Source organism: Schistocerca gregaria, chromosome X (assembly GCF_023897955.1).
Source record: "Schistocerca gregaria isolate iqSchGreg1 chromosome X, iqSchGreg1.2, whole genome shotgun sequence".
NCBI lineage: Eukaryota > Metazoa > Arthropoda > Insecta > Orthoptera > Acrididae > Schistocerca > Schistocerca gregaria.
In genome coordinates this window covers 243,013,244-243,041,141 of record NC_064931.1, presented here as the reverse complement: position 1 = coordinate 243,041,141, position 27,898 = coordinate 243,013,244, and the positions used below count along the sequence as shown (strand labels likewise).

The 27,898-nt window shown below is 40.1% G+C and overlaps 1 protein-coding gene across 1 annotated transcript in view; it reads left to right on the top strand.

Annotated features, from left to right (window-relative positions):
- LOC126298015 (uncharacterized) overlaps positions 1–26,873 on the top strand; it is a 78,907-nt gene extending 52,034 nt beyond the window's left edge. The window contains exon 5 of the mRNA XM_049989338.1: positions 26,588–26,873. Within this exon, the coding sequence (XP_049845295.1) occupies positions 26,588–26,873 (286 nt within the window). The remainder of the gene's footprint in view (positions 1–26,587) is intronic.
- Positions 26,874–27,898: the final 1,025 nt, after the last annotated feature.

The window sequence follows — 27,898 nt, the reverse complement described above, 5'->3', positions numbered from 1 at the left end:
ACATCAGCACGTGAATCTCTACTAACTTTTGCCTGTCCTCATTACCCCAATTTTTCTTGTACCGTGAGTTCAACTGCCTTTGCTTCCTAAGCACTTTCCGAATTGTGCTGTTAAATCTCGTTGGGTCTTTTGCGTCCGTAACCCACTTTTTTGGCACATACTTGTCCAATGCGTGATTTACAATGTGTTTAAAATTTGCCCATAATTCTTCCAAGTCCATCATACTGGAAGTAAATGATGTCGATTCGTTTACTGAGAGGGACGCTAACAACAGCTTATCTGCTCTTTCTAGTAAGAATATTCTCCTAACTTTCTTGACCGACTTTTTAACTTTCGTAACCATAGTCGTAATGACAACATCATGATCACAAATCCCTGTCTCAACATTGACATCGTCAATGAGGTCTGGTCTGTTCGTGGCTACCAGATATAAAATATTTCCATTACTCATTGGCTGTCAATTTAGCTGCTCAAGACAGTTTTCAGATAATGTGTTCATTCACATCATCTGGTTCTAGCAACACATGAAGCCACCTTCTTTGATTTTGACCTCCACCTGAAAGATGGCTGTATCAGTACCTCTGTCCATAGGAAACCTACCACCCAGCAGCAATACCTCCACTTTGACAGCTGCCATCCATTCCATACCAAGAAACCCTTTCCATACAGCCTATACACCCATCAATGTTGCATTTGTAGTGACAAGCGGTCCCTCTCGAAATATTCCAAGGGTTTCACTGAGGCCTTTACAGATTGTAATTACCCCCTCCCAACCTTGTACAAAACAGATCTCCCATGCCTTATTTTTCCAGTCACCCAACACTTCCAAAGCCTTGCTGTCTGGCCATAGAGGAACATTCTCTTCATGACTCAGTAGCACACAGGACTGGAGCAGTTGAATTACATTCTCTGTTAGGGTTTCAACTACATCTCGTCATTCCCTGAAATGAGAAATGCCCTATCCGTTATCATTACCACTCCTTCCACAGTGGTATTCTGCCACCAACCAAACCTGCACAATATCTTTGACCATCCATACACAACCCCTGCTCCCAGCTCCTTGCTTAATGGCTCATACCCTGTAATAGAACTATGTACAAGACCTGTCCCATACATCCTCCCACCACCAGCAACTCCAGTTCTATCACAAACATCACCTATCCCATTAAAGGCAGGGCTACCTGTGAAACCAGTCATGTGATCTACAAGCTAAGCTGCAACCACTGTGCTGTTCTATATGGCATGACAACCATCAAGCTGTCTGTCCCCATGAATAGGCAACAGGAAACTGTAGCCAAGAAATAACCCTACCACCCTGTTGCCAATTATGATGATGATGATGATGATGTTTTTTGGGGTGCTCAACATCAAGGTCATCAGCACCCATATAAGTTCCCAATTGTTGCAGTTCCAAATCTTGACACTTCCTGAATGATGATGAGATGATGAGGACAATGCAAACACCCAGTGCCTGGCCAGAGAAAATCCCTTTCCCGGCCAAGAATCGAACATGGGACCCCGTGATCCAGAGGTAGCAATGCTACCCACAACACCACAAGCTCGGGATGTGCCGCCCAACACAACAACCTTCATTTCCAATACTGCTTCACAACCTGTGCCATGTGGATCCTTCCCACCAACACCAGCTTTTCTGAATTGCGCAGGTGGGAACTCTCCCTGCAATATATCCTATGTTTTCATAATGCTCCTGGCCTCGAACTTTGTTAGTCACTGTCCTCACTCATCTAGCCCCTTCCTGGTTACCATTCCAGCACTACACAGCCCTCTATTGCACCAAAGCAACCAGTTGTTTTACTTCTCTCCTTTTCTGAAACACCACCCCCCTCCCACTTTCTGTCTAACCTGGACCTAGCTGCCCCACTCTCCATCTCATCCCTGCAGTCTCCCAGCAGCACTTTATCATCCCCTACCTCTACCATGCTATCGCTTCTCCTTCCCACCACAGCCTCCTCCTTATCCCCACCCTGTTACCTTGCCCTGCTGCTTGCAGTCTGGCTCTAGCTGCCAGAGACTATGGCCATGTGTGTGTGAGTTGCGTTTGCATGATTGTGTTGTGTGTTGTATACTTTTGACAAAGGCCTTTTCGCCAAAAGCTATCTTTCTGACAGTCTTTTTGTTGTGCCTTTTCCCACTATATGGTGAGCAGCAACTATTCTTTTCATTATACTGTTACATTCCATCTTAGATTTTCCATTGTTTGATTAAGCTACATATGTGACTGCTTATGACATTACTGCACATGATCCACTGAGATCATGATTTGTGAAATAACTTTATATATCTATGACAGCTCTGACCTATACTGCAGTCACCCTACATGTGTGTAATCATGAATTCTGACCCAAAAATAGCTGTTCATAAGTACTGTCCACTCACTATTTACCACATTGTCCTCTTCTCCCCTTTCCTGCAACTTCTTTCTTTAATAAGTTCTTTATCTTTTACACTCTCTCTATTACAGATATCTTTCATAACAGAACAGTGTTTCCTAATTTACTAGTTATGAGATAAGGCAGACAGCAGACTTTTGTTAACTCCCCTGAGATTTTTATTTATAATTCTGTCATGTTGATCCTCTACAGTTAATACTGTCAATACTAATTGTCTTCCCTAGCACTCTCAAAATTAATAATCATGGTTGTAATGTATTACTTAAAAGAGTACTGAAAAACAGATAGTGTATTTTAGAATGTTCATATACTAGGATCAAAACAAATATTTGAATAGCATAAGTTCCAGAAATGACTTTTGAAAACCAATATTTTATCGCCAAATATGCTCATATGATAGGTTTGTAACACACTTTACTTCAACTTTTTTGAAAAGGTGAATCAGTTTAGACACATTTCCAATCACTAAAAACATATGTTTTAGAGGTGTACAGTGTTGATCAAAAATGAATTTTAGCTTTATAATTCTTTCAACACCCCATAAACCAGTGAACTAGCCAAGGTGGGGTGGCTTGCATGCCTCAGAAATACAGACAGCCATACTGCAGGTGCAACCACTGTCGAGTTGTATCTCTGGAGAGCCCAGACAAATACTTTGTTTCAGAAGAGGAGGAGTAGTCTTTCCAGCAGTTGCAAGGGCAACAGTTGGGATAACTGACTGATCTGACTTCTTAACATTAGTCAACATTGTCTTGCTAAGCTTGTTCTGCAAATCAAGCTTAAAGCAAGGGGAAACCACAGCCATTATATTTCCTGATGACATGCAGCTCTGCTATGTGGTCAAATAATGATGGCAGACCCTTGGGTAAAACATTAAGCAGGTAAAATGGTCCCCCATTCAGATCTCCTTTGAGTGACTACTAATGTCATTAACAAAAACAAACTTGAATTCTGTGTGGCGGATAATGAACTGTTCCCTCAGTTGGATACATAGGCTAGAGAATTTGAAAATGGAAATGAACAGATTGAAGTTAAATATAATGGAAAATAGTGAAGTGTGGTGGCAAGAAGAACAGGACTTCCCATCAGGTCTCAGGTGAGTACAGGATTATTAATAAAAAATCAAGGGATAGTGAGTACCAAAATAGGAATGCAGGTAAGCATCTGTGAAGAGCACGGTGATGGTCAAGATAGATCCAGAGCCAACATCCATCTCAGTAGTACAAGTTTATACGCCAACTAGTTTTGCAGAGGATGAAGAAATTGAAAGAATGTACGATGAGATAAAAGAAACTTTTGAGGAAATGAAAATTCAATTGTGATGAGGGACTAGAAATCAATAGTAGGTAAAGGAAGATAAGGAAAAATAGTAGAACAACATGGAACAGGGGAAGGTAATGGCAGAGGAACTTACCTGATAGAATTACAAACAGAACATAATTTAATTACTGCTAAAATTTGGTTTAAAAGTTGTGAAAGAATATTGCATATATCGAGGAACCAATGGCACAGAATTGTTTCTGAATGTTACATAATGGTAAGATGGACACTTTGAAACCAAACTTTTAACTGCAAAACATTGCCAGGGGCAGATGTGGACTCTGACCATAATTTATTAGTTGTAAACTACAGATCTAAACTGAAGAGGTTCAAAAAATGAGAAAAATTTATGAGATGGGACATGGACAAGTTGAAAGAACCAGAGGTAGCTGAGAGTTTCTTAAGGTTAGACAGTTAGCTGCAACAAAGAAAAGGAATACAATATAAGATAAATGGGTAACTTTGAAAGACAAAATAATGAGGGCAACACAGGATCAAATAGGCTAAGAGACAATGCCCAGTAGAAATCCTTGGATAACGTGTGAGATAGTGAGTATAATTGATGAAAGGAGAAAATATGAAAAAGTAGCAAATGGAGCAGTCAGATGAGAACACTAACATCTAAAAAGTGAGATTGACAGAAAGTGTAAAATAGCTAAGGCTAAGCAGGAAAGGTTACACAATAATTTCAATGATATGGAAACACACATAATTAGGAGAAAGATAGAAATCAGCTTAGCAAAATTTAAGAAACCTTTGGAGAAAAGAGAAACAGCTGTATGGATATTCAGAGCTCAGATGGCAAATCAGTACTAAGCAAGGAAAGAAAAGCTGAAAGGTGGAAGGATTATAAAGAATGGCTATAAAAGGAATACAGAGTTAAGTACTTGTTCGAGTTCGAGAGAGGCGCAATTGCCTGGAGTTAGGCAAGTAGATGCTTTCAGTGTGACCGCCCATGCTCTCAACTGAGCTTGCCACTACAGACAGAAGCCCAGGAACATGCTGTCATGGTGTCGCCGGCGGTAGACAACACGTGGCCACCTACGGTGACCTGCAGCTCCAACGCCAGCGCCACAGAAGGGCAAAGCCCCACTTGGGTGCCATAGCGAACTCTCCCAGCACAGCGCACATACCAATATGTCCGCACAGCTGCGATATAAACCACCAGTGAGAAACACCACTGGGGTGACCGAGCAGCAGATGGTGTTGCGGCACCGAGTGTCGGGCAGTGGTGCATCCTCCATGCACACAGTCCTCAATTGGACCAGCACACTGCAGATTTAATGGCTATAAAAGGAATACAGACTTGAAGACAATATTATAGAAAAGGAAAAGAAAGTATATGAGGATGTGTTGGAAGTAATTAAACATAACCCTGAAAGACCTGAGTCAAAACAAGACCTCTGAAATGATGACATTACCTGACAAGTTATAGAGATCCTTGGAAGAGCCATTATGACAAAACTATCCCACCTGGTGCAGAACGTATAAGGGGCCATCAAAAGTTTCCATCTGAGGGCACTGCTGCAGTGTACATGCAGCGTAACATGGCTCCAATGTGACTATATAAGCACCAAAACGTAAGCAATGAATTACTGTGGCATTGATGTCTTTCTGGCATGTGTACAGTAAATGTAGAAATGTGAACTATGCCAATGTTATTATCAAATGTGTCCAAACAGGACCAATGTGTTTCTTGGTTGCCAAAGGACAAACACCAGTAGATTTCCAACTCAGAAAGAAGAATGTGTGCTAAGCTGCATGTCTGTGGAAAAGCACCATTGTAGAAGGATGCACCAAGTTCCATGCCACTGATTCATGACAACACACATCCCTACATAGCAAATTTTATATGCAGAAGTTGTACCAACTCAAGTGGAACACTCTTGAGCACTCACTGTAAAGTCCTGATCTCTCCCCATGTGACGATTGTGCCATTGATCCTTTAGAAATGGCCTTGAAGGGTAAAAATTCCTCTCAGACAAGGATATGCTGCAGGGAGTTAGAGGCTTCTTCATGTAACAGGACACAGTATTTTACCAAACACATATTTTTAACCTGTTACCTTGGTAGATTAAAACTGAAGAAAGTACAAAAGGTAGGAATTTAAGGAGATTGGACCTGGATAAACTGAAAGAACCAGAGGTTGTGCAGAGTTTCAGGGAGAGCATAAGGGAACAATTGACAGGAATGGGGGAAAGAAATACAGTAGAAGAAGAATGGGTAGCTTTGAGGGATGAAGTAGTGAAGGCAGGAGAGGTTCAAGTAGGTAAAAAGACGAGGGCTAGTAGAAATCCTTGGTTAACAGAAGAAATATTGAATTTAATTGATGAAAGGAGAAAATATAAAACTGCAGTAAACGAAGCAGGCAAAAAGGAATACAGGCGTCTCAAAAATGAGATCGACAGGAAGTGCAAGCAGGGATGGCTAGAGGACAACTGTAAGGATGTAGAGGCTTATCTCACTAGGGGTAAAATAGATACTGCCTACAGGAAAATTGAAGAGACCTTTGTAGGTAAGAGAACCACTTGTATGAACATAAAGAGCTTAGATGGAAACCCAGTTCTAAGCAAATAAGGGAAAGCAGAAAGGTGGAATGAGTAAATAGAGGGTCTATACAAGGGCGATGTACTTGAGGACAATATTATGGAAATGGAAGAGGATGTAGATGAAGATGAAATGGGAGATACGATACTGCGTGAAGAGTTTGACAGAGCAACGAAAGACCTTAGTCGAAACAAGGCACCGGGAGTAGAGAACATCCCATTAGAACTATTGACAGCCGTGAGAGAGCCAGTCCTGACAAAACTCTACCATCTGGTGAGCGAGATGTATGAGACTGGCAAAATACCCTCAGACTTCAAGAAGAATATAATAATTCCAATCCCTAAGAAAGCAGTTGTTGATAGATGTGAAAATTACCAAATAATCAGTTTAATAAGCCACAGCTGCAAAATACTAACACAAATTATTTACAGACAAATGGAAAAACTGGTAGAGGCTGACCTCAGGGAAGATCAGTTTGGATTCCGTAGAAATACTGGAACTCGTGAGGCAACACTGACCTTACGACTTGTCTTAGAAGAAAGATTATGGAAAGGCAAACCTACGTTTCTAGCATTTGTAGACTTAGAGAAAGTTTTTGACCATGTTGACTGGAATACTCTCTTTCAAATTCAGAAGGTGGCAGGGGTAAAATACAGGGAGAAATGGCTATTTACAATTTGTACAGAAACCAGATGGCAGTTATAGGAGTCGAGGGACATGAAAGGGAAGCAGTGGTTGGGAAGGGAGTAAGACAGGGTTGTAGCCTCTCCCCGATGTTATTCAATCAGTATATTGAGCAAGCAGTAAAGGAAACAAAAGAAAAATTCGGAGTAGGTATTAAAATCCATGGAGAAGAAATAAAAACTTTGAGGTTCGCCGATGACATTGTAATTCTGTCAGAGACAGCAAAGGACTTGGAAGAGCAGTTGAATGGAATGGACAGTGTCTTGAAAGGAGGATATAAGATGAACATCAACAAAAGCAAAACGAGGATAATGGAATGTAGTCGAATTAAGTCAGGTGATACTGAGGGAATTACATTAGGAAATGAGACACTTAAAGTGGTAAAGGTGTTTTGCTATTTGGGGAGCAAAATAACTGATGATGGTCAATGTAGAGAGGATATAAAATGTAGACTGGCAATGGCAAGGAAAGCATTTCTGAAGAAGAGAAATTTCTTAAAATCAAGTGTAGATTTAAGTGTCAGGAAGTCATTTCTGAAAGTATTTGTATGGGGTGTAGTTATGTATGGAAGTGAAACATGGACAATAAATAGTTTGGACAAAAAGAGAATAGATGCTTTCAAAATGTGGTGCTACAGAACAATGCTGAAGATTAGATCACATAACTAATGAGGAAGTATTGAATAGGATTGGGGAGAAGAGAAGTTTGTGGCACAACTTGACCAGAAGGAGGGATTGGTTGGTAGGACATGTTCTGAGGCATCAACGGATCACCAATTTAGTATTGGAGGGCAGTGTGGAGGATAAAAATTGTAGAGGGAGACCAAGAGATGAATACACTAAGCAGATTCAGAAGGATGTAGGTTGCAGTAGGTACTGGGAGATGAAGAAGCTTGCACAGGATAGAGTAGCATGGAGAGCTGCATCCAACCAGTCTCAGGACTGAAGACCACAACAACAACACCACCTTGGTGGGATGAATGCATCAATGATCACAGCAATTTCACCTTATTGGCATACTAATTCTGGATTGTATGGCCTGTGAAGTGAATCTTTTTTAACACCTCTTATATATGAGAAATACAAAGTACCCTCAGATGTAAATAATCCGCATTTCAAAGATGACAGGGTCTTACAAATGTGAAAAATACTGATTCATCAGTTTATTATTCCATGCTTGCAAAATAGTAACATAAATTATTTACAGAAGAATAGGAAAAATGTTAGAAGCTGACCTCACGGAAGGTCAGTTTTGATACCAGAGGAATATACTAACATGTGAGCCAATGCTGACCCAACAATTTGTGCTATAAGAAAAACTAGGGAACGGCAAATTGGTGTTTGTAGATTTAGAGGAAACTGTTTACATTGCTGACTGGAATACACTCTTCGAAAACACAGGTAAAGAAGTGTTACGTTCAACCTGGGACAGAAACCAGATTGCAGATACAAGCGTTGAAGGACATGAAAAGGAACCAGTGGTAGGGAATCAAGTGGCATGAGATTGTATCATATCCCTGATGTCATTCATCTTGTGCAATGAACAAGCAGTAAAAGAAACCAATGACAAACTTTGAGAGAGAACTTAAGTTCAGATGGATGAGGTAAAAACTTTGAGGTATGCTGATGACATTTTAATTCTGTCAGATACAGCAAAGAACTTGGAAGACAGCTGAATGCAATGGATGGTGCTTTGAGAAGAGGTAATAAGTTGAACAATGACAAATGCAAAACAAGCGTAATGGAATGTAATAAAATTAAATGAAACAGTGCTGAGGGAATTGGATTGGCAATGAGACACTAAAAGTAGTACATAAAATGCCAACTGGCTATAGCAGGAAAACCATATTAGAAAAAGAGGAATTTGCTAACATTTAATATAAATTTCAGAGCTAGCAACACTTTCCTAAAGGTATTTGTGAAGATTGTAGCTTTGTACAGAAGTGCACATGGATTATAAGCAGTTCAGACAAGAGGAGTGTAGAAGCTTTTGAAATGTAGCTCTACAGAAGAATGATGAAGACCAGATAAATAAATAATCAGGAGGTCTTGAACTGAACTAGGGAAGAAAGAGATTTATGGCACAGCTTTATTAATAATGGGATTGGTTGGTTGAATATATCATGAGGCATTAAGAAATCATCAGTTTTGAAGGCAAGTAATGGAGGAAAATGTGAGGGATAAAAATTTTAGAGGGAGGCCAAGGAATGAGAGCAATAAGCAGGTTTAACTGGACATACATTGTTGCAGTTATTCAGAGATGAAGAGGCTGGTGCAGGATAGAGCAGTATGAGGAGTTGCATGAAACCAGTTTTCATACTGAAGACAAAATCAGTTCTTTCCATTGGCAACATTATTTCTGAGCATGTATTCTTAACAAAATATATTTAATTAATGTTAGTAGGAAAAGGGAGAGAAGGAAACATAGTAGGTGAATATGAACTGGGGCTAAGAAATGAAAGAGAAAGCCGCCTGGTAGAATTTTGCACAGAGCACAACTAAATCATAGCTAACACTTGGTTCAAGAATCATAAAAGAAGGTTGTACACATGGAAGAAGCCTGGAGATACTGACAGGTTTCAGATATATTATATAATGGTAAGACAGAGATTTACGAATCAGGTTTTAAATTGTAAGATATTTACAGGGGCAGATGTGGACTCTGACCACAATCTATTGGTTATGACCTGTAGATTAAAACTAAAGAAACTGCAAAAAGGTAGGAATTTAAGGAGATGGGACCTGGATAAACTAAAAGAACCAGAGGTTGTACAGAGTTTATTGACAGGAATGGGGGAAAGAGATACAGTGGAAGAAGAATGGGTAGTTTTGAGGGATGAAGTAGTGAAGGAAGCAGAGGATCAAGTAGGTAAAAAGACGAGGGCTAGTAGAAATCCTTGGGTAACAGAAGAAATATTGAATTTAATTAATGAGAGGAGAAAATATAAAAATGCAGTAAATGAAGCAGGCAAAAAGGAATACAGATGTCTCAAAAATGAGATCGACAGGAAGTGCAAGCAGGGATGGCTAGAGGACAAATGTAAGGATGTAGAGGCTTATGTCACTAGGGGTAAAATAGATACTGCCTACAGGAAAATTAAAGAGACCTTTGGAGATAAGAGAACCACTTGTATGAACATAAAGAGCTTAGATGGAAACCCAGTTCTAAGCAAATATGGGAAAGCAGAAAGGTGGAATGAGTAAATAGAGGGTCTATACAAGGGCAATGTACTTGAGGACAATATTGTGGAAATGGAAGAGGATGTAGATGAAGATGAAATGGGAGATACAATATTGCGTGAAGAAATTGACAGAGCACTGAAAGACCTGAGTCGAAACAAGGCCCTGGGAGTAGAGAACATCCCATTAGAACTATTGACAACCGTGGCAGAGCTAGTCCTGACAAAACTCTACCATCTGCTGAGCAAGATGTATGAGACTGGCAAAATACCCTCAGACTTCAAGAAGAATATAATAATTCCAATCCCAAAGAAACCAGGTGTTGACAGATGTGAAAATTACCGAACAATCAGTTTAATAAGCCACATTTGCAAAATACTAACACAAATTATTTACAGACAAATGGAAAAACTGGTAGAGGCTGACCTCAGGGAAGATCAGTTTGGATTCCGTAGAAATACTGGAACTCGTGAGGCAATACTGACCTTATGACTTGTCTTAGAAGAAAGATTATGGAAAGACAAACCTACGTTTCTAGCATTTGTAGACTTAGAGAAAGTTTTTGACCATGTTGACTGGAATACTCTCTTTCAAATTCAGAAGGTGGCAGGGGTAAAATACAGGGAGAAATGGCTATTTACAATTTGTACAGAAACCAGATGGCAGTTATAGGAGTCGAGGGACATGAAAGGGAAGCAGTGGTTGGGAAGGGAGTAAGACAGGGTTGTAGCCTCTCCCCGATGTTATTCAATCAGTATATTGAGCAAGCAGTAAAGGAAACAAAAGAAAAATTCGGAGTAGGTATCAAAATCCATGGAGAAGAAATAAAAACTTTGAGGTTCGCCGATGACATTGTAATTCTGTCAGAGACAGCAAAGGACTTGGAAGAGCAGTTGAATGGAATGGACAGTGTCTTGAAAGGAGGATATAAGATGAACATCAACAAAAGCAAAACGAGGATAATGGAATGTTGTCGAATTAAGTCAGGTGATGCTGAGGGAATTAGATTAAGAAATGAGACACTTAACGTAGTAAAGGAGTTTTGCTAATTGGGGAGCAAAATAACTGATGATGGTCAAAGTAGAGAGGATATAAAATGTAGACTGGCAATGGCAAGGAAAGCATTTCTGAAGAAGAGAAATTTCTTAAAAGCAAGTATAGATTTAAGTGTCAGGAAGTCATTTCTGAAAGTATTTGTATGGGGTGTAGCCATGTATGGAAGTGAAACATGGACAATAAATAGTTTGGACAAAAAGAGAATAGATGCTTTCAAAATGTGGTGTTACAGAACAATGCTGAAGATTAGATGGGTAGATCACATAACTAATGAGGAAGTATTGAATAGGATTGGGGAGAAGAGAAGTTTGTGGCACAACTTGACCAGAAGGAGGGATTGGTTGGTAGGACATGTTCTGAGGCATCAACGGATCACCAATTTAGTATTGGAGGGCAGCGTGGAGGGTAAAAATTGTAGAGGGAGACCAAGAGATGAATACACTAAGCAGATTCAGAAGGATGTAGGCTGCAGTAGGTATTGGGAGATGAAGACGGTTGCACAGGATAGAGTAGCATGGAGAGCTGCATCCAACTAGTCTCAGGACTGAAGACCACAACAACAACACCTTGGTGGGATGAATGCATCAATGATCACAGCAATTTCACCTTATTGGCATACTAATTCTGGATTGTATGGCCTGTGAAGTGAATCTTTTTTAACACCTCTTATATATGAGAAAAACAAAGTACCCTCAGATATAAATAATCCGCATTTCAAAGATGACAGGGTCTTACAAATGTGAAAAATACTGATTCATCAGTTTATTATTCCATGCTTGCAAAATAGTAACATAAATTATTTACAGAAGAATAGGAAAAATGTTAGAAGCTGACCTCACGGAAGGTCAGTTTTGATACCAGAGGAATATACTAACATGTGAGCCAATGCTGACCCAACAATTTGTGCTATAAGAAAAACTAGGGAACGGCAAATTGGTGTTTGTAGATTTAGAGGAAACTGTTTACAGTGCTGACTGGAATACACTCTTTGAAATCGTGAAGGTAACAGGGACAAAACACAGGTAAAGAAGTGTTACGTTCAACCTGGGACAGAAACCAGATTGCAGTTACAAGCGTTGAAGGACATGAAAAGGAACCAGTGGTAGGGAATCAAGTTTCATGAGACTGCAGCATATCCCTGATGTCATTCAACTTGTGCAATGAACAAGCAGTAAAAGAAACCAATGACAAACTTTGAGAGAGAACTTAAGTTCAGATGGATGAGGTAAAAACTTTGAGGTATGCTGATGACATTTTATTTCTGTCAGATACAGCAAAGAACTTGGAAGAACAGCTGAATGCAATGGATGGGGCTTTGAGAAGAGGTAATAAGTTGAACAATGACAAATGCAAAACAAGCATAATGGAATGTAATAAAATGAAATCAAACAGTGCTGAGGGAAGTGGATTGACAATGAGACACTAAAAGTAGTACATAAAATGCCAACTGGCTATGGCAGGAAAACCATATTAGAAAAAGAGGAATTTGGTAACATTTAATATAAGTTTCAGAGCTAGCAACACTTTCCTAAATGTATTTGTGAAGTTTGTAGCTTTGTTCAGAAGTGCACATGGATTATAAGCAGTTCAGACAAGAGGAGTGTAGAAGCTTTTGAAATGTAGCTCTACAGAAGAATGATGTAGACCAGATAAATAAATAATGAGGAGATCCTGAACTGAACTAGGGAAGAAAGAGATTTATGGCACAGCTTTACTAATAATGGGATTGGTTGGTTGAATATATCATGAGGCATTAAGAAATCATCAGTTTTGAAGGCAAGTAATGGAGGAAAATGTGAGGGGTAAAAATTTTAGAGGGAGGCCAAGGGATGAGAGCAATAAGCTGGTTTAACTGGACATACATTGTTGTAGTTATTCAGAGATGAAGAGGCTGGTGCAGGATAGAGCAGTATGAGGAGCTGCATGAAACCAGTTTTCATACTGAAGACAAAATCAGTCCTTTCCATTGGCAACATTATTTCTGGGCATGTATTCTTAACAAAATTTATTTAATTAATGTTAGTAGGAAAAGGGAGAGAAGGAAACATAGTAGGTGAATATGAACTGGGGCTAAGAAATGAAAGAGAAAGCCGCCTGGTAGAATTTTGCACAGAGCACAACTAAATCATAGCTAACACTTGGTTCAAGAATCATAAAAGAAGGTTGTACACATGGAAGAAGCCTGGAGATACTGACAGGTTTCAGATATATTATATAATGGTAAGACAGAGATTTACGAATCAGGTTTTAAATTGTAAGATATTTACAGGGGCAGATGTGGACTCTGACCACAATCTATTGGTTATGACCTGTAGATTAAAACTAAAGAAACTGCAAAAAGGTGGGAATTTAATGAGATGGGACCTGGATAAACTAAAAGAACCAGAGGTTGTACAGAGTTTCAGGGAGAGCATAAGGGAACAATTGACAGGAATGGGGGAAAGAAATACAGTGGAAGAAGAATGGGTAGCTTTGAGGGATGAAGTAGTGACGGCAGCAGACGATCAAGTAGGTAAAAAGACGAGGGCTAGTAGAAATCCTTGGGTAACAGAAGAAATATTGAATTTAATTGATGAAAGGAGAAAATATAAAAATGCAGCAAATGAAGCAGGCAAAAAGGAATACAGACGTCTCAAAACTGAGATCGACAGGAAGTGCAAGCAGGGATGGCTAGAGGAAAAATGTAAGGATGGCTTACCTCACTACGGGTAAAATAGATACTGCCTACAGGAAAATTAAAGAGACTTTTGGAGATAAGAGAATCACTTGTATGAACATAAAGAGCTTAGATGGAAACCCAGTTCTAAGCAAAGAAGTCAAAGTAGAAAGGTGGAAGGAGTATGTAGATGGTCTATACAAGGGCGATGTACTTGAGGACAATATTATGGAAATGGAAGAGGATGTAGATGAAGATGAAATGGGAGATATGATATTGCGTGAAGAGTTTGAAAGAGCACTGAAAGACCTGAGTCGAAACAAGGCCCCCGGAGTAGACAACATTCCATTGGAACTACTGACGGCCTTGGGAGAGCCAGTCCTGACAAAACTCTACCATCTGGAGAGCAAGATGTATGAAACAGGTGAAATACCCTCAGACTTCAAGAAGAATATAATAATTCCAATCCCAAAGAAAGCAGGTGTTGATAGATGTGAAAATTACTGAATAATCAGTTTAATAAGCCACAGCTGCAAAATACTAACACAAATTATGTACAGATGAATGGAAAAACTGGTAGAGGCCAACCTCGGGGGAGATCAGTTTGGATTCTGTAGAAATACTGGAACAGATGAGGCAATACTGACCTCATGACTTATCTTAGAAGAAAGATTAAGGAAAGGCAAATCTATGTTCCTAGGATTTGTAGACTTAGAGAAAGTTTTTGACAATGTTGACTGGGACACTCTCTTTCAAATTCTAAGGGTGGCAGGGGTAAAATGCAGGGAGCAAAAGGCTATTTACAATTTGTACAGAAACCAGATGGCAGTTATAAGAGTCGAGGGACATGAAAGGGACGCAGTGGTTGGGAAGGGAGTAAGACAGGGTTGTAGCCTCTCCCCGATGTTATTCAATCTGTATATTGAGCAAGCAGTAAAGGAAACAAAAGAAAAATTCGGAGTAGGTATTAAAATCCATGGAGAAGAAATAAAAACTTTGAGGTTCGCCGATGACATTGTAATTCTCTCAGAGACAGTAAAGGACTTGGAAGAGCAGTTGAATGGAATGGACTGTGTCTTGAAAGGAGGATATAAGATGAACATGAACAAAAGCAAAACGAGGTTAATGGAATGCAGTCAAATTAAGTCAGGTGATGCTGAGGGAATTAGATTAGGAAATGAGACACTTAAAGTAGTAAAGGAGTTTTGCTATTTGGGGAGCAAAATAACTGATGATGGTCGAAGTAGAGAGGATATAAAATGTAGACTGGCAATGGCAAGGAAATTGTTTCTGAAGAAGGGGGGTAAAAATTTTAGAGGGGGGCCAAGGGATGAGAGCAATAAGCAGGTTTAACTGGACATACATTGTTGTAGTTATTCAGAGTTGAAGAGGCTGGTGCAGGATATAGCAATATGAGGAGCTGCATGAAACCAGTTTTCATACTGAAGACAAAATGTTAGATTTAACTGATTATTTATATCACACCCACTGGAAACATGTCAGTACTAATGAGGTTTGTACTTTTTGAACATCGGCACTTTTGCTGTATGAGGATTCCCAGATATAATAACTGCTTAATAGGTTCACATATAGTGTAACAGATGGTATTTTATAAACTGCACAATTTTCCCATGAGGCAACTGCTTATCATCTTCAGCTGCTATTGCATGTTGCCATTGTAGTTCGAAAATTTATACGATGGCTCACTATAAAGGTGCAGCCATCAAGTGGCAGGGTTATAACACCCTCACAAAGGACATTGAGATCCGAAGCCCTCTCTTGGAGTAATGGACTATGGACTCCACATGTATGGTTCAGGGTAGCCTTGCCACAAGCTGCAGACCCTAGTGTACCGGTGTACATGTACTTGTAATATGCCTGTGCGTATAATAATTGTTCTGGCTTTGATTCTTCGTTTGGATTAACTCTTTGTAATCATTTTTCTGTGCCCAACAATGCCATATTACCACCAATGCTGGTTCCCATGCTTCACTCATTTGAAATCCCATGTGACTGTTAATTAACTCATTAGCTATACCAATTGTGACTGCTTCTTTAATGATGGAGTCTCAGTAACTAGAGGCACACTAGAGAATCTTGATCTTTCCATAGTTTGTTCCATGTCCTTTTTACAGACAATGTTTAGCAACAACAGACTTTTCTGGCTGGCCTAGTCTGTTATGCTGTGTACATTGCATCTGTCTTTAATAGTGCAACATGTCCAAGCACTGAAGAATTTTCCACACAAGGGCATGAAATTTTAGCTACTCAAATCTCCTTAGACCTAGATCATTGTGAATACAACCCCAAATCATTTGCACTCATTCCAGAGTGCAAAGACACATTTTATTGATGTTTCTGTAATACCCTGCCGATTTTAGAGGACACATCACTGACATCCTTGTGAAGTTCTCAATTTCTTCTGACTGCTTTTGTTGTTGAGTGTATTGTGTTCAAAATGCATTGTAAATCTTCATTGTGATTACTGGTACTAACATGTCAGTAAAAATCTCTATGTAGAGGAGGTGTGCAACAATATATGAGTTTGATAAACTTTGTAACAAGAGAAATTAACTGTTGTGCTCTCTTGCATTTTTACTGAAATGTCAGAAGCAGAAAAATGTACCAATTTTCACCAAGATTACCCAGTATATAGACTCTGTGGCTAAAAACAGAATAAAACAATGAGCTCACAGGGCACTGGTGAGCAAGAGAATCTTAATACACTCCTGGAAATGGAAAAAAGAACACATTGATACCGGTGTGTCAGACCCACCATACTTGCTCCGGACACTGCGAGAGGGCTGTACAAGCAATGATCACACGCACGGCACAGCGGACACACGAGGAACCGCTGTGTTGGCCGTCGAATGGCGCTAGCTGCGCAGCATTTGTGCACCGCCGCCATCAGTGTCAGCCAGTTTGCCATGGCATACGGAGCTCCATCGCAGTCTTTAACAGTGGTAGCATGCCGCGACAGCGTGGACGTGAACCGTATGTGCAGTTGACGGACTTTGAGCGAGGGCGTATAGTGGGCATGCGGGAGGCCGGGTGGACATACCGCCGAATTGCTCAACACGTGGGGCGTGAGGTCTCCACAGTACATCGATGTTGTCGCCAGTGGTCGGTGGAAGGTGCACGTGCCCGTCGACCTGGGACCGGACCGCAGCGACGCACGGATGCACGCCAAGACCGTAGGATCCTACGCAGTGCCATAGGGGACCGCACCGCCACTTCCCAGCAAATTAGGGACACTGTTGTTCCTGGGGTATCGGCGAGGACCATTCGCAACCGTCTCCATTAAACTGGGCTACGGCCCCGCACACCGTTAGGCCGTCTTCCGCTCACGCCCCAACATCGTGCAGCCCGCCTCCAGTGGTGTCGCGACAGGCGTGAATGGAGGGACGAATGGAGACGTGTCGTCTTCAGCGATGAGAGTCGCTTCTGCCTTGGTGCTAATGATGGTCGTATGCGTGTTTGGCGCCGTGCAGGTGAGCGCCACAATCAGGACTGCATACGACCGAGGCACACAGGGCCAACACCCGGCATCATGGTGTGGGGAGCGATCTCCTAACTGGCCGTACACCTCTGGTGATCGTCGAGGGGCACTGAATAGTGCACGGTACATCCAAACCGTCATCGAACCCATCGTTCTACCATTCCTAGACCGGCAAGGGAACTTGCTGTTCCAACAGGACAATGCATGTCCGCATGTATCCCGTGCCACCCAACGTGCTCTAGAAGGTGTAAGTCAACTACCCTGGCCAGCAAGATCTCCGGATCTGTCCCCCATTGAGCATGTTTGGGACTGGATGAAGCGTCGTCTCACGCGGTCTGCACGTCCAGCACGAATGCTGGTCCAACTGAGGCGCCAGGTGGAAATGGCATGGCAAGCCGTTCCACAGGACTACATCCAGCATCTTTACGATCGTCTCCATGGGAGAATAGCAGCCTGCATTGCTGCGAAAGGTGGATATACACTGTACTAGTGCCGACATTGTGCATGCTCTGTTGCCTGTGTATATGTGTCTGTGGTTCTGTCAGTGTGATCATGTGATATATCTGACCCCAGGAATGTGTCAATAAAGTTTCCCCTTCCTGGGACAATGAATTCACGGTGTTCTTATTTCAATTTCCAGGAGTGTAGGTTTGTTTGTATGTAAATAACTCATCTGCTACTAGTCATGATTTTCTTTATTTTATTTTTCACATGACCCCTTTCTGGAAATGATTCCCATTTTCAAGTGTGTTTTTTGTGTTTCTTATGTCATTCCTATGTTATGTTGTTGATGTGTGAGAGTCCCTTTCATTTTGTTGACTTTACTGCACTATATAAGAAAACACCTGATTTTTAGTTGGTTGTCGATCTTTTTGTGAAGTTAGTGGTGAAATTTAGAAGAATTTGTACTTATAGTTTCCTTATGGTCCATTTGAGCAGAGTATCACACACACACTAAACATCACTGAGACTCTGCACAAATGGACCATAAGGGAACTGTAAGTACAAATTCTTCTAAATTTTGCCACTAATTTCTCAAAAAGATCGACAACCAACTAAAAACTGAAACCTGTACAATTTGACACATTCCATATCCTTGTGATTGACTCAGTAACTGGATCTACAGAACATGAAATAAATAAATAAATAAATAAATAAAAGCATCAGGTCATAGCATGTCAAACTTCAAAGTTCTATTACCTTGCATGAGGGAGGGCTAAAAAGTTGTACCTCCAAATTTTTAATGTGAAAACTCTTGAAACTTCTTGTATGAAACAAACATTATTGACATTGTATAGTCTTTCTTTGTCTTCATATTTGCATCACTCTGCTGCTAGAAGTCTCTGAACATGGCAATATGTTATGTAACTGTTTTGGTGTGTAAGAAACATTGTGCTGTAATCGAGTTTCGAACTGAAGAGTTCATCCACACATGGGGAACTCTCACTTTCAGCATGACAATGCCAGACCACATGCGTGCACCGTGACATCTGCAACAATCTGGTGCCTTGGGTTCACTGTCATTGATCATCATGCATACAGTCTATTATTTCAAGCACATAATGCTATGTTCAACAGATAACTGGACAAAGAGGGCACTGACACAGGTGGTCCACAGTTTGTTCTTCTCCACACTCATATTATGTATCCTCCATTGTCACATGGCATAGTTTAAGAGAGGATTTTCCTTATTGACACATGTTCTTAAGTGTATCTAATGGACCTCCAAACACCCCTTTCCTTATTATGGCTGGCTGGAATATGTTATCTTGGTTGCAATCAGTGTTGTTGTATGAATGTTCATCAACAATGTCTTGTCTTGTCTGGAGGTAGTTTCAAAGGGTCTGCTATTCAAAGGTAACTTAATCAAGATTTTAGTCTAAGCTGAAGTAGATCATGCCCAGACAGCATTTGAGCTTCAACATTCTCAGTTGTTTATGACTGGTGACAGCTTCTCATCAAATATCTGCAGGTTAAATACCTGCAAGACAGTAAATCTTCTCAATAGGGGTAGGTTTTAAGCACCCTTTAATCTGCCTGAAAGCTTCACTCTGAGTAGCAGCCATATCTTTGTCATGAGATGACTTGTAGCAAACAGGAGGGGCATACTGTGTTGCATAATAGCACGGGAAAAGGCAGCAGTTCTAGGAATGTGCAGCTTAGCTCTCAATTTTGTGCCTCCTTAAATTTTCATCCCCCCCATGAACCATGGACCTTGCCGTTGGTGGGGAGGCTTGCGTGCCTCAGCGATACAGATGGCCGTACTGTAGGTGCAACCACAACGGAGGGGTATTTGTTGAGAGGCCAGACAAACATGTGGTTCCTGAAGAGGGGCAGCAGCCTTTTCAGTAGTTGCAGGGGCAACAGTCTGGATGATTGACTGATCTGGCCTTGCAACATTAACCAAAACGGCCTTGCTGTGCTGGTACTGCGAACGGCTGAAAGCAAGGGGAAACTACAGCCGTAATTTATCCTGAGGACATGCAGCTTTACTGTATGATTAAATGATGATGACGTCCTCTTGGGTAAAATATTCCGGAGGTAAAATAGTCCCCCATTCGGATCTCCGGCCGGGGACTACTCAGGAGGACATCGTTATCAGGAGAAAGAAAACTGGCATTCTACGGATCGGAGCGTGGAATGTCAGATCCCTTAATCGGGCAGGTAGGTTAGAAAATTTAAAAAGGGAAATGGATAGGTTAAAGTTAGATATAGTGGGAATTAGTGAAGTTCGGTGGCAGGAGGAACAAGACTTTTGGTCAGGTGAATACAGGGTTATAAATACAAAATCAAATAGGGGTAATGCAGGAGTAGGTTTAATAATGAATAGGAAAGTAGGAATGCGGGTAAGCTACTACAAACAGCATAGTGAACGCATTATTGTGGCCAAGATAGACACAAAGCCCATGCCTACTACAGTAGTACAAGTTTATATGCCAACTAGCTCTGCAGATGATGAAGAAATTGATGAAATGTATGATGAGATAAAAGAAATTATTCAGGTAGTGAAGGGAGACGAAAATTTAATAGTCATGGGTGACTGGAATTCATCAGTAGGACAAGGGAGAGAAGGAAACATTGTAGGTGATTATGGATTGGGGCTAAGAAATGAAAGAGGAAGCCGTTTGGTAGAATTTTGCACAGAGCATAACTTAATCATAGCTAACAATTGGTTCAAGAATCATAAAAGAAGGTTGTATACATGGAAGAATCCTGGAGATACTAAAAGGTATCAGATAGATTATATAATGGTAAGACAGAGATTTAGGAATCAGGTTTTAAATTGTAGGACATTTCCAGGGGCAGATGTGGACTCTGATCACAATCTATTGGTTATGACCTGTAGGTTAAAACTGAAGAAACTGCAAAAAGGTGGGAATTTAAGGACATGGGATCTGGATAAGCTGAAAGAACCAGAGGTTGTACAGAGTTTCAAGGAGAGCATAAGGGAACAATTGGCAGCAATGGGGGAAAGAAACACAGTTGAAGAAGAATGGGTAGCTCTGAGGGATGAAGTAGTGAAGGCAGCAGAGGATAAAGTAGGTAAGAAAACGAGGGCTGCTAGAAATCCTTGGGTAACAGAAGAAATATTGAATTTAATTGATGAAAGGAGAAAATATAAAAATGCAGTAAATGAAGCAGGCAAAAAGGAATACAAACGTCTCAAAAATGAGATCGACAGGGAGTGCAAAATGGCTAAGCAGGGATGGCTTGAGGACAAATGTAAGGATGTAGAAGCTTATCTCACTAGGGATAAGATAGATACTGCCTACAGGAAAATTAAAGAGACCTTTGGAGAGAAGAGAACCACGTGTATGAATATCAAGAGCTCAGATGGCAACCCAGTTCTAAGCAAAGAAGGGAAGGCAGAACGGTGGAAGGAGTATATAGAAGGTTTATACAAGGGTGATGTACTTGAGGACAATATTATGGAAATGGAAGACGATGTAGATGAAGACGAAATGGGAGGTAAGATACTGCGTGAAGAGTTTGACAGAGCACTGAAAGACCTGAGTCGAAACAAGGCCACCGGAGTAGACAACATTCCATTGGAACTACTGACGGTCTTGGGAGAGCCAGTCATGACAAAACTCTACCATCTGCTGAGCAAGATGTATGAGACAGGTGAAATACCCTCAGACTTCAAGAAGAATATAATAATTCCAATCCCAAAGAAAGCAGGTGCTGACAGATGTGAAAATTACTGAACTATCAGTTTAATAAGTCACAGCTGCAAAATACTAACGCGAATTCTTTACAGACAAATGGAAAAACTGGTAGATGCGGACCTCGGGGAGGATCAGTTTGGATTCCGTAGGAATGTTGGAACACGTGAGGCAATACTGACCTTACGACTTATCTTAGAAGAAAGATTAAGAAAAGGCAAACCTATGTTTCTAGCATTTGTAGACTTAAAGAAAACTTTTGACAATGTTGACTGGAATACTCTCCTTCAAATTCTGAAGGTGGCAGGGGTAAAATACAGAGAGCGAAAGGCTATTTACAATTTGTACAGAAACCAGATGGCAGTCATAAGAGTCGAGGGGCATGAAAGGGAAGCAGTGGTTGGGAAAGAAGTGAGACAGGGTTGTAGCCTCTCCCCGATGTTATTCAATCTGTATATTGAGCAAGCAGTAAAGGAAACAAAAGAAAAATTGGGAGTAGGTATTAAAATTCATGGAGAAGAAATAAAAACTTTGAGGTTCGCCGATGACATTGTAATTCTGTCAGAGACGGCAAAGGACTTGGAAGAGCAGTTGAATGGAATGGACAGTGTCTTGAAAAGAGGATATAAGATGAACATCAACAAAAGCAAAACGAGGATAATGGAATGTAGTCAAATTAAATCAGGTGATGCTGAGGGAATTAGATTAGGAAATGAGACACTTAAAGTAGTAAAGGAGTTTTGCTATTTAGGAAGTAAAATAACTGATGATGGTCGAAGTAGAGAGGATATAAAATGTAGACTGGCAATGGCAAGGAAAGCGTTTCTCAAGAAGAGAAATTTGTTAACATCGAATATAGATTTAAGTGTCAGGAAGTCATTTATGAAAGTATTTGTTTGGAGTTTAGCCATGTATGGAAGTGAAACATGGACGATAACTAGTTTGGACAAGAAGAGAATAGAAGCTTTCGAAATGTGGTGCTACAGAAGAATGCTGAAGATTAGATGGATAGATCACGTAACTAATGAGGAGGTATTGAATAGGATTGGGGAGAAGAGAAGTTTGTGGCACAACTTGACTAGAAGTAGGGATCGGTTGGTAGGACATGTTTTGAGGCATCAACGGATCAGAAATTTAGCATTAAAGAGCAGCGTGGAGGGTAAAAACCGTAGAGGGAGACCAAGAGATGAATACACTAAACAGATTCAGAAGGATGTAGATTGCAGTAGATACTGGGAGATGAAGCAGCTTGCACAGGATAGAGTAGCATGGAGAGCTGCATCAAACCAGTCTCAGGACTGAAGACAACAACAACATAAATTTTCATTATGTTATTCTGAGCACTGATACTCTCTCTCATGTATAAGCTGTGTTGCCTAAAAGGTAAAGGGGCAGTCCAGTATTGCTTGCATGTACTTTGGAGTGAAGTAATGTGCCGTTACAAGATACATTCAGTTTTCATTGAGGCCTCCCGATTCCTGCGATGGAAAGCAGAGACAGGAGTTTTTGAGGTTTAGGCTTTCTGTGGTTAGTCTCATAGTATGTGCTAGTTCTTTCAGAGAACCATCAAGAGTGAGTTCTGTCATTTCATATGTTTCACCTTAGGAGGTCAGGGTAGTGTTGTCATCAAAGAAAAAAACTTCTTGTGTTGTAAGGAAGTGGCTTGCATTTGTATAAATATAGCCTGAAAGCTTTCTGAGCCAGACTATTTTTAGAATTTGCCAATTGTTTCCCATTGGAGATCGACAAGAAATCCAGAATCTGCGATGGTGTTGAAATTAACATAGTAAGTTTTCGATCCCTGGTGAGAGCATATACATTTTGTAAGAGAGTGTGATGGTTAGGAACATTGTATAAGGTGTGCAATCATGGTGGCTTGTTAACTGTACTATCCAGCAATTGCAGTTGAGATGTTCCCTGGCATGTCTGGTAAAATGTGGAGACACTGTATCCTGTTAGAAGTACATTGTAGTTTGTGTGGCCAAAGGAACACCCTCAATGTGCAATGTGTAAAACAAACAAATTTTCCAAAGAAAAAAAAAGTCCCATTTCATCTAAATGTGGCTTCATCAGTGCATAGTATTAATGGAAGCAAATGACAACTGTCATTTAACCACTAACAAAATTCATATCATGTGACATTGTTGCCAATGTGAAGATTGTGGAAATGCTATGAGTGAAATGGGTACAAGCTTCCCACATGTAATGTTTACCTTACACATGTGCATGGCACACTGATAACTGCAGAAAGTTACTATGTGCTGGTAGTAGAACTATGCTGCACCATTTCAACAATGTGTTGCTGATCCAGCACTGATTGCTTAAATATATGCTCAGAAGAAAAAACAGACTTTGGAAGAAGAATGCCCATTTCACAAAATGTGCTGGAAACTCTGGTAAATTCTCCACAGTCAGTTGATGTGTTGGGAAGAGCTGACAGCAGGTGTACTATCATTAAAGAAGCCATAAACATACACATATGTGCATAGTGAAGCTTTTTGGCATTTTAGCCAGAAGGCGTACTAACAGAGTTAAACAGTGCTTCTCTCTGATACAACCTCTGTCCTCCACACTACTTCACTGAAAACACACATTTGGCACCTATGTGTTCAACAGGCTTTTATAGTGGCAGAAAGACATCCCAACCAAAGAAGTTGAAAGTGGTGAGATGGGTTGGATTAGAAAAAATGTCAAAGAGGCTGGATGGGTAAGACATTGTTGAAAGATGTAGCATAGTCCTACTACCAGCACATGGAAAGTTTCTGCAGTTATCAAACAAGCAATTGTATATTAAATGTGTTCTATCTCGGAAATTTTGCAATTGCTTAGCAGGAAATGTACAAATCATTTTTGAGGTGTGTCATGTCTCTATGCAGGGCTAACTGTACTCATGAGAAGAGGAATGTGTCTTGATTAAAAGCAAATTGAGTTAAATGTTTCTAAGAAACATGCAGAAAAACAGCTTGGTCATCATTAAACTTTTACTACTTGAGCCATTGTAGAAGGAAAACTATTTACTGTAGAGGTATCCAATTTTATAAGTATGATGTTCGGACTCTGTGCTGCAGGATTTGCATTGTTACTAGCGCTAGTGTAATGACTTGACATTGCGTGTTGGTACTGGTATGGTGCTGCAGGATTGAAACAAAAGCATCAGTTTGCATTACAGTTGCAGGCAGTCAACATGAGCTTGGACAAGGTGAGCAAGGCTTCACTCATAAAGCTGTTTTATCAAAATAAGCAGCATATTCTTCATGAATATTGACACATTGAAGGAATATGGAGAGGTCCTCTTTCTTGAAGAACATTATTAGGAAGTTTGAATGAACTGGTGTTTTGGAAATTGCTCCTGCGAGAGGCTGATGGACAATTGTGCTCCAGAGTGTTGAAGTTACTGTTGCTGAGAATCATGGATGCAATGTGCAGTCTTCAAGCAGTTCACAGGCTGTATCACAACAGATGAACATTCCATGGTCCACTGTTTGGAAAGTACAATGAACAATTATGAATTAGTATCCCTAATATGGTTCCAGACTGTATTGGTTGCAAATGGTCTTAATATTCAGCAAAATTTGAAACCTGGAACATAAAATTGTATGCAATTAATAAATGATACCCTTTCATGTGGAAATTGAAATGTGTTTCTTTCAATGGTTTATTCATTATTTATCTCCCACTTGTCCCTAAAATCGTTTCTACAAAGTTTCATTGTGATATGATAACTTGTTTTTCATGGGGGCCTCTCAACTAGGGAAACTTTAATTATAAGCCCACTGTATATAACTGTACTAATCTTCATTTCTGCATTCTGTAACTGTCCATGGCAAAATGAGATATTTTACAATATTATAAATGCAGTATAAAACAACAGAACAAAACTCAAAGCAGTGTTTCTCTTGACATGTTAGCAATAGCAAATTTACAAATAATGTTGCTGTTAAGGCTTCTAGCAGAACAGTAAATTATCATAGATGAAGTGTGTTTTCTCGCTTTAACTACTCAAAACTTTACTTCACCATATTTTACATTTTTGCCAATGCCACTGTGATCCCCCTACCACTACCATACCACCTCATTGCACTTTCACCACTGCTAGACAGTTACTCACTGAATGCTCAGATATTCGCCCAGATGCATTTGTTAGATTAACTATGCAGCTTGATGTGTAGAACCTTACCATGGCTTTTGTTCTGTCATGGTCTCCTTTCTGAACATTAAAATATTTAGACTCTGTCCCTGTCTTGTACATTAAATTTTTATAAAATGTTGACAAAATAATTTTATTCATTTCAATTAACCATTTCATCTTATGTGCGAATTAAATCGCAGTTCGCAAATTATTTAAAATTCCTCAAATGCTAAGTCCACATGTCTCACTTAATCAAACACTGGCCCACTCCTCCTCTCCCTTATGTTTGCTTGCTATTTTTAGTTGTAACCCATGTTATCAACACAGTGTTACCAGTGGTAGTTGATTCTGTGGATAACAGGTTTCCCTGAATTGAGGTACTCCTAGTTTATCATTCACCTGTGGTCTGCACAACCTCCATGATGGTGCTCTATGCCATTGTGTCCCGCAGTTTGGCTTTGATGGGGTTTGTTGTTATATTGCATCTTTCTCATCTTATGCTCATCTTGCCCTGCCAATGGCCAGGATTACTTCCTGATTCCATGACTTACAAACTATCTCATTTGCTATGGTTATAGCTGTACCCTCTCTCCAACATATCAGCTGTTTTTAGTTATGTGGCCCATGAATGTTAAGAGCATGTATGTTTCTAAATACTCAGAGATCCTTGGGTAGACTGTCAAATTCAAAACAGGACCAAAGGAAAGCATGCATGTGGGGCATTAGACTCACACATGGAACTGGTGGTTTCAAATTATTGCCTAGCCTTCAAGCTGCAGGTTTTCCATAATAAAGAAAAATATTTGGTCGAGTTTTTTTATATGACCACATCCAGCCTCTCCACACTTGTCACTCATCCACCATGAGCTATAGCCTCCATTACTAGTGATTTCACTCTCACCAAAACACTAGACACTAACCACTGTTTTGCATGATACAGAGACAAGCAAGCAGATGCAAGCAGTGCCCAGCAGCCTTCACCACTGCCAGATTTTGGCATCCTGGGGAGATCTGAGGAAGAGTTGCTACCATGGCCTCTCGTAACACCACAGGATGTTGAGTACTACATTGGTCTTCCGTTATATGCTAGTATTAGCAGCTCACTGGGAGTTGCTACTTCAATACATGCAGATGCAGACACATCAGAGGAATCACCAAGTAGAAGAGGTAAGCTGTTACCTCGAGTTTCTAAAATTACCTTCACTATAGACAAAAACCAACAGTAGTCATCTGACATGTTATTACTATACTAGTCTCCTAAAGCTAAAAACAATCAAGAAATTAATGTGTATAACGGAAACAGAATGTTTGAATGTTCACAGAACAAGATAATCATTGATGAAAAAATGTATGAAACTGAACAGAGCCCACTTCACGTATTTAGAAAAAACTACCCATTTTAAAAAAGAAGTACAGACCTGAAAAATATCTTCAAAAACAACAACAAAATATGATCAGACAAAATAGTATCTCCAGCTACCAATCATACTTGCTATGAATTAGTTCAGAAGTATTATTGACAATTGATTCCATTCCTGAGGTTTTTGTAGGTCTGGAAGAGTAGTTCATGTTGGTGATGGATGGCAGTCTGCCTCCCATTGCATCCCACACGTGATTTATAATAACATGTGTTAATGTTCTCTAATTCTGGACCCATGGTAATTAAATTTTGAGTGAGGGGGTTTGAAGTATTCCACTTTTTGCCATGAAGCAATGCTTGACATTAGTACCTTTGATCTACTCATTATTGCCCTAAACACTGAATAGAGTAAGTCACATTCTCTTTCACCCATGCCGTTAGATGTTATACTACAGTACTGTGAAGTGGTCAGCCCGTGAGTCTGGTCTCATAAATAATTTAATAGCATATTATTATTATTTTACCAGAAATGCTACTCAGTAAAAATTGTGATTCCATTTGTTAGTTATGATCCAAGTATTATGATCACTATGTTTCTACACATTTATAAGAATTAAATCTAAAAAAATATTGAAACATTTTAATGTACCAAAAGTGTTGTAGATGATGGTCAGACATATGATAGCAAATGTAAGGAAATACCCCAAGAAGGGATGAGAAATACTGAACATGCGACATCACCAGATGATATACCTTGTCACACATGTTGTAGGCCTTGGGCATGAAGGGATGATTGAGTGATGCAGTACTTGCATTCAAGCAAACAGTGCAAATTTCAGACACCTTTTGTAAATATGATCTGTTGTAAATGTAGTATATGCTAAATTATTG